This window comes from Atheta coriaria, unplaced genomic scaffold (assembly GCF_025399875.1).
Source record: "Atheta coriaria isolate IRGN ID8LTWV9N9 unplaced genomic scaffold, Caltech_Dcor_3.1 hic_scaffold_7_pilon, whole genome shotgun sequence".
NCBI classification, from domain to species: Eukaryota; Metazoa; Arthropoda; class Insecta; order Coleoptera; family Staphylinidae; genus Dalotia; species Dalotia coriaria.
The window spans coordinates 5932658-5943659 of record NW_027045449.1 but is presented as its reverse complement, the minus strand read 5'-3'; the positions used below and the strand labels follow the sequence as shown (position 1 = coordinate 5943659).

The window sequence follows — 11002 nt, the reverse complement described above, 5'->3', positions numbered from 1 at the left end:
CTTTCTTATATACAAATTTTGAAATATAATTAAAAATATAATTTACAAATTGTAATATATTTCGCATACATAATAATGGGTTATATTTAGCTTAAATTTAGTTTTAAACTGAAATATATTCTTGGTACGCAGCGCCATGGCGACGATGGCGGCCGCAATGCGCGTCTTTCCTCTTTGTTTTGTTAGTTTTGTTTACATGTAAGTGCCGGATGTTTTTGGGTGTTATTGCCACAAAAACACTTAACAAAACTGCAAATAGAATGTAACTTACCACAGCAGACTCAGATAACAAAGAGGTAAACAATCGCATTGCATGTAATGATTCATAAACGTGCATAAAGCGCAATCTGAGCAGATATTTGAATTTGTATCAACTTAGGTTATGAATTTCTCTTGGTTTCTTGTTGCGTATTTATTTTAAACGTAATATGTAACATAAAGTACGTACTTAGAGTATTTGAAATGTATTGACAGAATTATTACGAGTGGTAGCGTTTTGTAATATATTGATTTATGCCTCTCTTTCTATGCAATGATGATGCTCTGGCTAAGAGGATGCAGTCACAGCTCGAAGCTGCACTCTTAGGTCATGGTAGTGGTGGTACTAACCCGACCGGTGAGGATGACGATAAAGAGGAGCACGAGGACGAGCACGACGATGTCGAAGACGACATTGACGAGGTTCACACATTAATCGTTTACTCATCTCACTCATTTGTCTCTTGCAAATTGCTGCACTGCTTAACTTTTTTCACTGGGAAATATCAAAATTATTAAAACAAGAGGGATATAGAGGAATCAACGCATTGTTGATTGAGCGCTTTTTTTTCCAGTTGAAAAAATTGCATGACTGACTTTGCATGGCTTACTGAGATCGCGAAAATACATTGCACAAGCTAAACTGCTGGTATCTTCATTGCTGGTGTATTTGGTGTATTGTTTTCTGTAGGATTGTGATGTGGAGAGTGGCCATCGAGCGGGTAGAGCGAGTTGTAGTAATGTATCGACAAGCAGAACGGTCACGCTGCAGATGCTGCTTGCTGCGGACGTGCTGCAGCCGGCCGTCGGCAGCATGTCTATCGAGTACATGGTAAAATCTCAGATTCTCATTCCCGATATCCCTATACAAGCCTGAGGTATATCCAAAGACATTCCATTACAAGATGTAATATTCCAGGGTCAGCGGTTTATCGGGGATCTACTAGAAGACGGCAAGATCCGCAGTCAGGAAACGGATTTGGTTTTTGCATCACCGAGCGCATGGGCCATTGCATGCAAACGATTTATTAATCCCGATAAGAAGAGTGGCTGCGGTTGGTCATCTGTGAAATACAAAGGGCGGAAATTAGACGTTTATAAGAATATATTTTATAAGAAATTAAAAACCGAGATGAGTCGACGCGATGAGTCGGAGGATGAACAGTTGCCGCAATTGCAGGCGGAGCTGCATCCACCCGTACAACCACAATATATTCAGCGGGTTGTTGTAAAACACAATGCGATTGCAAATCGCACTTTTATGCAGTTAGTATTTTCTTCTCAGCGGTACACAGAAACAAAAATTATATTCTGTAATTTGTTTGTGATTACAGTGATGCGAATACATTAATAGAATGTATTCCATTTTCGAATTTGGGTAAAATTCAGCCATTTTTATTGTCAATTTCAACCAATGCGGCGCTCCTGATGGATTTTCACTCACATCTGACTGGTAACGAAGTGTGTGGGTACTTGGGTGGGCATTGGGACGTCAATTCACACAGTAAGCCACTTTATAAAGCATAAAACAATGATTTATCAACTGTTTTTAATAGATTTACAAGTAACACATGCATTTCCATGTCGGAATACAAAATCCGACCGGGAAAATGCGGTTTCCGTTGAGATGGAAATACAAAAAACGATTGAAAAACAAAGGCTGACATTGGTTGGGTGGTATCACTCCCATCCATTTACTCCAGCCACTCCTACTCTGCGGGATATCGACGCCCAATTAGATTATCAAATCAAAATGAAAGGTTTAACTGATAATAATTACACACCGTGTATTGGTATAATTATTTGTAAGTATTTTATTATTTAGTTAAGTAGTGATATTGGTACTGAATAATATTTTGTAGCACCTTATAATTATGATAATGGTTCATTGGAATCAAGTATAATTGCATATTGGGTGATTCCACCTCCAGAGAATAAGCCTAACGAATATGGCCGCCCAATGCAAATGTCATATTCGGTAACACAAGACGCATCTCTTCCTGCGCCTGTTAAGGATGAGTTAGCCAAGTGTGCTGCATATTACAGGAAGCATAAGGAGCTTATTATCTTTACAGAAAAGTATCTTAACAATACAACGTTCATTGAAAAGTTAAAAAACACTTTGTTATCGAAACTGCCGAAAGATGAAAATGAGGCCCTCTGGGCGTACGTTCGAGAACTTCTTGATTGTCCACAAGAGGCGGATCCTGTGTTAACTATACCACAGGTTCCACAAGTTACAAAGAGTACATGTTTGCCTCCATTAAATGCACCTGTGCTTAACAGCGGCCTGAATAGTAATTTGATGTTGACTTCCGACATTGCAAACGTACTTTTCAACTCTGGAAAGTTTCCGAGCGCATCAAGCATTCTCGGCTTGCCTGACCCAATGGCGCATAGCACACTTGCTGCAAATAACATGTTTCTGCAGACGAATATGTTTAAGATGCAGGATATCCTTAAGCCGATGTCCACCAGCAGCCCAAAGGGGAAAGAAACAAAAAGTACAACCCCACTCAAGATACCCACGGATTTGAAGAGTTTTACAGCGGAGTTTTATAAGAATCTGCAGTTGGAGACAGATACGAATAGCAAGAACAATGCGGCGAATGTTTCCGATGTTGCGGATTTGAGTATTATCAGCAGTATTAATAACAGTGACAAATCGGAGACGACTGTTAGTTTGGATCTTAGCAAAGCTCGTGGTGGCGATTGTAGCTTGGATCTCACTGTTTCGCCGAATAAAACTGAAAAAAGTAATGTGAATGAGACTGGAAGTTTGGATACTCTAGATTTGAGTAAGTCTAATCGACAGCAGTCTACCAATGGCAATGAAGACGAGCCTATGAATCTTACGGCAACTAATTGACTGGCAATGATGATTATTATATTTGTATATGTATTGGGATACTGGCGCGTGGAAAATGTATTATGCAAATCTCTTCAGAAAGAAAAACCGAATTTCATGAAATTGCCTTAATTTTAACTATCTTATCGAGTTTGTGATTTTTTTTTTATATAATGCAACTTCTTTTTATATCATATCGGTTTTTATTTTGTATTTCAACGGTTTTATAGGTAAATTATTTATTTTTTCAATGTATGATGTATATCTAGAATATTTGTTTACATATGTATACAACACAATATAATCAATACTAATGGATACTTGTTTTGTAGTTGAAATAGATCATGTTATGGATCATTTAGTACAAATTTTTGTGAGAAATGGTTAATTGAGCATTTGCTTCATAAAGTGCTATAATTGAATTAATGTTTATGGGTATAATCATGATTTGTGCTAAAAAAAACTCAAATGTGCCATATATTAATTTGTTTTCCAATATTGTGACCCCCATCACATCTAAACATACAACATAGTAAACATAACCTAGAATTCCAACTGATTCTCACAATATCTACAAAACGATTAAAAATATTGACAAAACAAACACATTTTGCACAATCATATAATCATGAAACCTGCAGTTGTTGCCGACGAAATGTTCCCCGAGGGAGCGGGGCCATACATGGACCTAGAAGAAGTAAATGTTTTCAATTATTTTACTGTTTTGGCTGTAACAAAATTAAAACAAAATAATCTAATTATTTCTTTGTAGGCTGGTGGATCCAGTGGATTGTTGATGGACCTGGCTGCTAATGAGAAGTTTGTTCATGCAGACTTTTATAATGGTAACAATTGTTTTAGTTTGATTCCATTAATAACACCTTTAGTTTCAGACTTTGATGATTTATATGATGACGATGATTGCCAATAAATATGAAGAAAGCAAATAAATTATAACATTAGGCACTCATGGAAAAGTGCAGGTAATTATTTATATACTTGACTATTTGGCTTAATAAAACCAATCGAATGTGAATCAATGTATTTATTTCATTAATAATATCAATAATTACAAGTTATTATTAATTCATCCAATGGCAAACATTATAATGATTCAATCCAGGTCTTCATCATCAAAGAGCTCACCAAAATCTACAAATTTGTATTAAATTCAGTTATAATTTTGTTCTAAATACATGCTCCTATGTATTACCATTCTGAAAATCCACGTGAACAAAGCGTTCCGGCGAAATCTCGACGCTCATTAAATTCGAACCACCCATCTATAGATAACAGCGAAGTAGTTACTAGCTGATAAGAATATCTATACAATGCACTTACCTCATCGCAATCCATGAAAGGTCCTTCCGGAAACATTTCGTCAACAACTTGAGCTGGCTTCATGTTTGCTTAACTAAGTTTTCTTTATTTAAGCAATCAATTTACTCTAATATTTCTGATATTGTCGCGACGGATATTTCGCTAGCACGTGCAAATGCTCTATGATGTCAAAAGCGTGTATTGTAAGGTGTCAGCTGCAGGATACGATAACGACTACAATCAGTGTTTGCCTATAATGCAAATATTGAAATCGGATGCGCAATGGAAGGTAGTTTACAAACATAACACAACTCATATTACAATAACCACTGTTTTAGGTATGGTTACATGGAATTATCGCGTTTATCTTGATGAGAAAGTAAATAATTGAATATTTCAAGTGAATTCCGTCAATCATATTTGTTTATGAAGCAGTTAAGTAATAATTAGAAGAAGTAGTTCTTTTATGTTTGATATTTTATTGTCACTTTTGTTTTTCATTTCAGCGCTCAGTTGGAATTTAACATTTTACAATGTTTAATTATATTCTCTTCTTCTTTGTAGATCTAGGAAATGCAGTTGTGATATTTAAAAAGGGTTAAATTATTTTTTACATATTTAGCATGCCCGTTAATATCTCTCAAATACTTTTATTTCTAAGTGGTAAAGAAACACATAATGGTAAACTTAAAAACAAACATATAAATATAAAATACACTTGCAAATAAAGTTAAGTTGCATAAAAATGTCTAGAAAACACACTTAACTTAATATATTATAAAAATTGTAGATGTTTAAGCTCCTTATTAGTTTTGGTTTGGTGTAATTCATGTATGTGGTAGTATCATTATACTGGCTGTGCTCTACCTAGAGAAATTCATACAGTTATCAGCCCAACAAGTGAAACAATGAGAAATTCATATCCTACATTCAATTATATCACAAATCTTATTCGTATTTCAATGTTATTTCTATAAGACTATCAAACAGAACTAAAACAATCACAAACATCACAAGTTTAGTTTTATTAATATGTTGGTGCCTATGTTTTAGTGTTCGTTGCAATTAGATTAGTCGGTGATGATTCGCATTGCATATTGTTGATAATGCCTCGATGTAAGATTCGCATCTTTGAAAGGATGAGATGCGATTCAGTCATTCTTTGCTATCTAATTAAATAATGCAGATTTTTATAATGCCCAAAAATAGGTTCTATAGCCTAACCTGGAAGTTGCCCTAAACATTAACCTCAATGCGCATCTTCATGTTGGCAGCCACCTTTATGTTGGTAGCACTGAACGACTTCCGACCTGTAGCGCGTTAGTAATGGACGATTTATGAGAAGCGTGAAGTCGTTCAAAAGTTGTAGTGCAACACCGTTTTCAAAATACATATGCAGATTTTATGTAAGTACATATCTAATTAAAGCACGATAAATTCTTCATCGGTATGTAATCTTCCTCCCGCTTCGTTTCGGTAAACCTAAAACCAAGAAAGCCCGTGTGTTAATTCGCCACCATATCCGCCATCACCAAAATAAATCTATTCTATGTGCAAACACACAGCTAGAGCACTGCGACGCCAAATAAAACAAGTTGCTGATAATATAAGACACCTTTATTTGTTCAAATAGTATTCATTACACATTTTGTGGTAAATTAAAGAGTATATGTCATGTTATTAGAGGGATGCTAGTAATTGTTCTCGAAAGTCTCACAGCCTGCGAAAAATCGGGGCGCCGCCTCCAATCACGACACAACGTGAGTTGTATAATTAGTTGTCCCATTTTCTTATTATACCCCATATACCAAGGCATAGTTATATTACGTTAGGCTGTCTACGCATATATTGTTACTAATCATGGCCTTTGCACCACTTGCACTTGTCAACAAAACCGAGTTAGTAAACTAGACTCATGAGTGGCCATGATAACAGTTAGGTTATTCTTGTATAGTCGATTAAATTCTACGCTTACATATTGGGAAGAGGTTTGAGAAATCAAAGTGCAAAACGAGTTCCATCGAAAATGTTTAAAATTTATAAATTTCTAAACCAATACACACGTAAACAAAAAAAAAAAATCGAGTTTTCATGTTTGCTACAAAATATATATACGAGAGTGTAACTACGCGTTCAAACAACAAAAACCAATGCATTCACGCTCAATTTCCCCATAAAATCATCGCTGTTTTTAAACTACTAACAGCAAACTATTTAAATTCGTTCAAATCGTGAATGCAACAACGCAACTTTGTTCGTAAACCACACCGGTGGTACGCCCACATAGATTTTTCCATTTAACATACACAAATATAATTTGAATTCATGAATAAAACCGAATCTTAACTCCATATTTATAAAAAAAAATAATCCAGCATTAACATATAGTTTATTAATCACATTTTCTTTCTTTTTTTCTTTTCGAGTGTGAAGGACTCCATTTCATGTCCAACGGCCTAACGATAATGATTGAGCATATAAACTAGTAGAAGCACTGCGTTTATTCAATTAGAGAGATGATGAGAAAATATATTCACGTTACAAGTAAAATTAGGAAGTTACGTTCAATAGATACAACTAAAACTTAAACTTGCAAATCTGGCAACATGAAACGGATACCTTTGTTTTTTAAATTACCAAATTCAATCTTCCTGTTTGTTTTTTTTTTTCTTTTCTGTTTTTTTAAATCCCCGCTTAGAGTTTTCTTTTTAAATCTTTTCTGATTCGAATTTCCTATCAGTACCAAATCTCTCTAGCCGTGTAGTGCATTTGGGACTCACATTGAAAGGTATCCGCGCGCCTGCGAGCGTTTCCTGCCGATCAGGTACGCGCCGAGCACGATGATGATGAGCGCGGCCAGCGCGCACCCGGCTGCGATGGGTACAATGTCGGGCGTGCCCGCCGGTTCGCAATCGACAGCTGAAAAACAAACATTACAATTTAAACACCGCCGTTCCGCACATGATTGCATGACATTACATGACATAACCAAACGACTGTTATTCATTCTAACAAAAATCAAATTCGCTAGTTATTAAAAATAAGTACTAACCATCAGCGAATCCTTTCGAATTTTTCGCCGCAAATGCCTGCAATTGCAAGTGGCCAATATGCATATAACCCATGGTGGCATTCGAGTTATCCATGGTCAGGTTGAAGGTTTGAATTTTAGCACACTTGTACGACATCTTCTCAGTGGTGTTGAACAAACTCTTTCCGTACATCAGATTAATAGTTTGGGAGCCTAATTTAAATAGAAATCAAAATATTATTTATTTATTTAAGTCCGGAGAAAAGCAAACTTACTGTTATCCATGTCTGGGAAGTTCTTCTCATCCTTGTACAGAGACAAATTAATTTGATCAACCAAGTACCATGTTCCGTTTACTTTGGTGGTGAAATCAAACACGACGGAGTTGTTGCCCCAGGAGAGTTTAAGTTTCTCAGACAAATTGTCGCAGTTTCCGGTTGCGTTCGCATCCTTGGGAATGTCGACATAGGCATGCCACGTTTCGTTGTGCTTTGTATGATAGGGCACTTCAAACTGAATGGCCATTTTAGCAAAGATACACGAGCCGTTAATGGGTGCCACGTAGCTAATGTTCCAATCACCAGTAGGAGGATCAATATTCGCAGGTGGTTTTGGTGGTGCTGGGGTTGGTGGTGGAGGTGTAGGCTTCGTCGGTGGGGGAGTGGTTGGTGCGACCGTGGTCGTTGGTGTAGTTGGTTTAGTTGTTGGAGTTGTTGGTGTTGTTGGTTTGGTTGGAACTGTGGGGGCGATTGTAGTGGTAGCGGGCGTAGTCGGCTTCGTAGGTTTAGTTGGTTCAGTTGGTTTTACTGTGGTGGAAGATGGAGCAGGTGTAGGCATCACTGTAAAAGGCCCATCGGGAGTTTTTACTGGTTCGCCCTTCGGAACAGAGACTTCCATATCAGCTGCTGGAGCTTGACCTACAATTGAAAAGAATAAAACAATTAAAAACATATTTATCATTAGCACATATAATGACTGCACATATATTATATTCAAGATATCACAGTGTAACAATATCATAGTGTTACAGTCTTGCAAAGTTAGACGCGTCCATTATAAAAATTGCAGCAAATTATCTCCGATAAATAATTTGTTTATCTGTTGGAAAGCTGAGTCAGGCTTTCCGGCAGGCAGATAATGTCTGTGCGATGCCGTAAAACGTCGGCAGAAACCACGCGCTGATTCAACGCGCGCCGCACAGAATTAACCAAATATTTACAATCGTGTGCAAACGCTAACACGTCGTTATCGAAACACATTAACATATTGGCTGTAAAGCCAAGGGGCGACTCAGTGCAGACCGTCGTTGCAGCTGATAATACAAAATACAAAAAACACGTTATACGGAATAGTTGATATTACGGCCGACTATCAACACTATTACGCATACATTGCGGCGTCGGCCAGAAGCGAAGCCATAAAAAATGGACAAATTCCATCAATTCTAGAATACATATGTACTCCTAATCGTCCATCGTGAATAGATCTGGAATATTTTCAACTTCGTTTGTCGAGCGTTGAAGAGGCACACAAATAAAGAATATATAGATATAAACCGGTCTCTAGACTGGAATAACAATGGAAGCAAACACTTTTTCAACACCTCTCAGGACTATATATATTCGAATGAATCCCAAACGGAATATTATGTCTTTTGTACTTCCCCGGAGAAGATAATTGAATGTTATTCTAAAATAAGTTAAAAAAGCACATGTTATGCACGACCTCAAATATTATTTTATTTACTTGGTGTCTAAGGTTAATATTTGTTTATTTAGAAAAAAAAAACATCGATAAATTTCGTCAAACCCGTTATCATTGCAATACAATTTGGTAATATAATTCAATGCTTCTCCAGACAACTTCCGTATTTCAATGTCTCGACATTCAAATTTTGCGCAACATTGCGTCCGCTCACGTATATATCTATATCCGATGCCGGCGTAATTTGTTTCTACGTGTTTTTGTTTCAATGACCGGCGGGTATCATCGCCCATCGGCAAATTTTAAAAATACTTATTGGAGGTCATCTGATACAACCAACGCGGCGAACAAAGCGACACAAAACGTTGCGGTTGTTTCTATCGTTTGTCGTTTCCACACGAGTCTCGGCGAGGCGAGATTCGGCCGAAATTGCGCCGCACATCGCCGCCATTCATGCACAAATGCAACTCATGCGAACGTCGCAAAGGAGGCTGAGGTTTTCACATGCGGAGTTGTATGCAATGGCTAATTAGATATCACGTGAACGCTGCGTGATTGTTTTGCGATCGTAGCAGCAATGCAGGCCAGGTCGAGGTGTTTCGACATTTTGACGCCGCTGTTGCTCGGTGCACAGTAGTGACAACAAGCCAAGCATATTTTTACTCACCGGATGCGAGAGCCAGCAGCACGCTGACAACGAGGAGAGACGGTAGCCGGCCCATGGCTGGTTACGATGGTGTTATTGCGGGCTGATGAATTTTATTCCACAGAACTCTCGCCCTTGGCTGAATGAGACACACCGCGCGCTGCACAGCGGAGACCTGAGACTGCGGCTTTCACTAACGACGACGACCAGCTGAACGAATCAACTGGATAGGCGGATGTGCCGTTGCTTGACTGTTCGTGTGTGTGGGGCGGTTGTTGAGTAGCAGAGCTGAGTAGTGCAGTGTTTGTTCGAGAATCGAGGCAACTCTGGCGATCTGCAATGTTCCAACTGCGAACAAATGCGAATTAACGCGAACGCCAGACACCGTCAGACTTATCAAAAGCTCGTGTTGCTCGTGCGACGTTGTCGTTTGTTTTGTTATTCGTTGCGTTTGTTTGCGTTTGCGCACTTGTCATTTGTTTAAAATGGCACCAATTTTAAAACATGTTTTGTATAACAACGACGCAATTACTACTGCGTTTACTAAACATATTCAAACATTGTTTAGTCGTGTGAAACCTGTTGAAATTCTCAGCCTCGGTAGTGTTTAGCGATGATATAAAAATCAGCGTAAACTTGTTGGTGTTTTGTTTTTATCCTGCACTTGCCAGCCATTTTGTTTTTAATGTGATTCAAGTATTAGTGTGAAATTAACAACCACAATGTTCGTAAAAAACCTAAATAAGTATTAAACTTGTCAGAATTAAAAATGGCAATTGTGGTGAAAATTCGTGACCATTATGACACAAATTCCTTGAAATCGATTACCAACCATTGCAAATATCTGAAAATAGCAATAAACATGTGTAAATGATAAGGTTTTACGTCAGACGGTCAATTCCGAGATAAATTAATAACACATTACTTTCAAGGATATTCGGATGACTTGGACTTGCATAAATCGGATTTCTTTTTCGAAGTCAAAGTCATCTGAGCAGCCAGCCTAGTCTCGTGGCCAACGAGTGTTTTTTATCTTGACCTGCTCCGCTTTGAACTAAAGTGTAATATGCGTAATCCTAGTGAGCGTCACCTTCCTTTTTCACGTCGCACGATTTGATCGGTTCTTACAACAAATACGATGATTATGACATTGATTATTGCATTGCTAACGTAAGGAATGCACGAAGCGCGCGTG

The 11002-nt window shown here is 37.8% G+C and overlaps 3 protein-coding genes and 1 long non-coding RNA gene across 7 annotated transcripts; 2 read left to right on the top strand and 2 right to left on the bottom strand.

Moving 5' to 3' along the window:
- The first annotated feature begins 167 nt into the window (after positions 1 to 167).
- Positions 168 to 3424, top strand: LOC135796718 (MPN domain-containing protein CG4751-like). Of its 4 annotated transcripts, XM_065308846.1 has the most exons (7): positions 168 to 296; positions 553 to 681; positions 950 to 1090; positions 1178 to 1524; positions 1593 to 1762; positions 1815 to 2063; positions 2121 to 3424. In XM_065308846.1, the coding sequence occupies exons 2-7, from the start codon at positions 556 to 558 to the stop codon at positions 3125 to 3127; spliced, it is 2040 nt and encodes a 679-aa protein (XP_065164918.1). In that variant the 5' UTR covers positions 168 to 296; positions 553 to 555; the 3' UTR covers positions 3128 to 3424. The 4 variants fall into 4 exon arrangements, with proteins under 4 accessions (XP_065164918.1, XP_065164920.1, XP_065164919.1 ...); XM_065308848.1 differs by lacking the exon at positions 553 to 681 and having other exon boundaries at positions 172 to 296; XM_065308847.1 differs by lacking the exon at positions 553 to 681 and having other exon boundaries at positions 191 to 296; positions 834 to 1090.
- Positions 3425 to 3595: 171 nt separating this feature from the next.
- LOC135796720 (COP9 signalosome complex subunit 9) lies at positions 3596 to 4142 on the top strand. The gene is made up of 3 exons (XM_065308850.1): positions 3596 to 3803; positions 3879 to 3951; positions 4000 to 4142. The coding sequence occupies exons 1-3, from the start codon at positions 3735 to 3737 to the stop codon at positions 4035 to 4037; spliced, it is 180 nt and encodes a 59-aa protein (XP_065164922.1). The 5' UTR covers positions 3596 to 3734; the 3' UTR covers positions 4038 to 4142.
- LOC135796721 (uncharacterized) lies at positions 4137 to 4733 on the bottom strand. The gene is made up of 3 exons (XR_010549392.1): positions 4448 to 4733; positions 4320 to 4389; positions 4137 to 4258 (listed from the first exon to the last, which is right to left on the bottom strand). It is a non-coding gene; the product is annotated as an uncharacterized lncRNA (long non-coding RNA).
- Positions 4734 to 6025: 1292 nt separating this feature from the next.
- Positions 6026 to 10181, bottom strand: LOC135796719 (lysosome-associated membrane glycoprotein 1-like). The gene is made up of 4 exons (XM_065308849.1): positions 9829 to 10181; positions 7733 to 8374; positions 7479 to 7670; positions 6026 to 7345 (listed from the first exon to the last, which is right to left on the bottom strand). The coding sequence occupies exons 1-4, from the start codon at positions 9881 to 9883 to the stop codon at positions 7203 to 7205; spliced, it is 1032 nt and encodes a 343-aa protein (XP_065164921.1). The 5' UTR covers positions 9884 to 10181; the 3' UTR covers positions 6026 to 7202.
- Between the last annotated feature and the right edge of the window lie 821 nt (positions 10182 to 11002).

Bases quoted from the DNA above. Each gene is read 5' to 3' on its own strand.
- LOC135796719 (XM_065308849.1), bottom strand. From the start codon at position 9,883: ATGGGCCGGCTACCGTCTCTCCTCGTTGTCAGCGTGCTGCTGGCTCTC. The intron at 7,671-7,732 runs GTAAGTTTGCTT...TATTTAAATTAG, and splicing joins CTTCCCAGACATGGATAACA to GCTCCCAAACTATTAATCTG. The intron at 7,346-7,478 runs GTTAGTACTTAT...TTTGTTTTTCAG, and splicing joins TTCGAAAGGATTCGCTGATG to CTGTCGATTGCGAACCGGCG.
- LOC135796718 (XM_065308844.1), top strand. From the start codon at position 514: ATGCCTCTCTTTCTATGCAATGATGATGCTCTGGCTAAGAGGATGCAG. The intron at 682-949 runs GTTCACACATTA...TGTTTTCTGTAG, and splicing joins TCGAAGACGACATTGACGAG to GATTGTGATGTGGAGAGTGG. The intron at 1,763-1,814 runs GTAAGCCACTTT...TGTTTTTAATAG, and splicing joins TTGGGACGTCAATTCACACA to ATTTACAAGTAACACATGCA.
- LOC135796720 (XM_065308850.1), top strand. From the start codon at position 3,735: ATGAAACCTGCAGTTGTTGCCGACGAAATGTTCCCCGAGGGAGCGGGG. The intron at 3,804-3,878 runs GTAAATGTTTTC...ATTTCTTTGTAG, and splicing joins CATACATGGACCTAGAAGAA to GCTGGTGGATCCAGTGGATT. The intron at 3,952-3,999 runs GTAACAATTGTT...CTTTAGTTTCAG, and splicing joins TCATGCAGACTTTTATAATG to ACTTTGATGATTTATATGAT.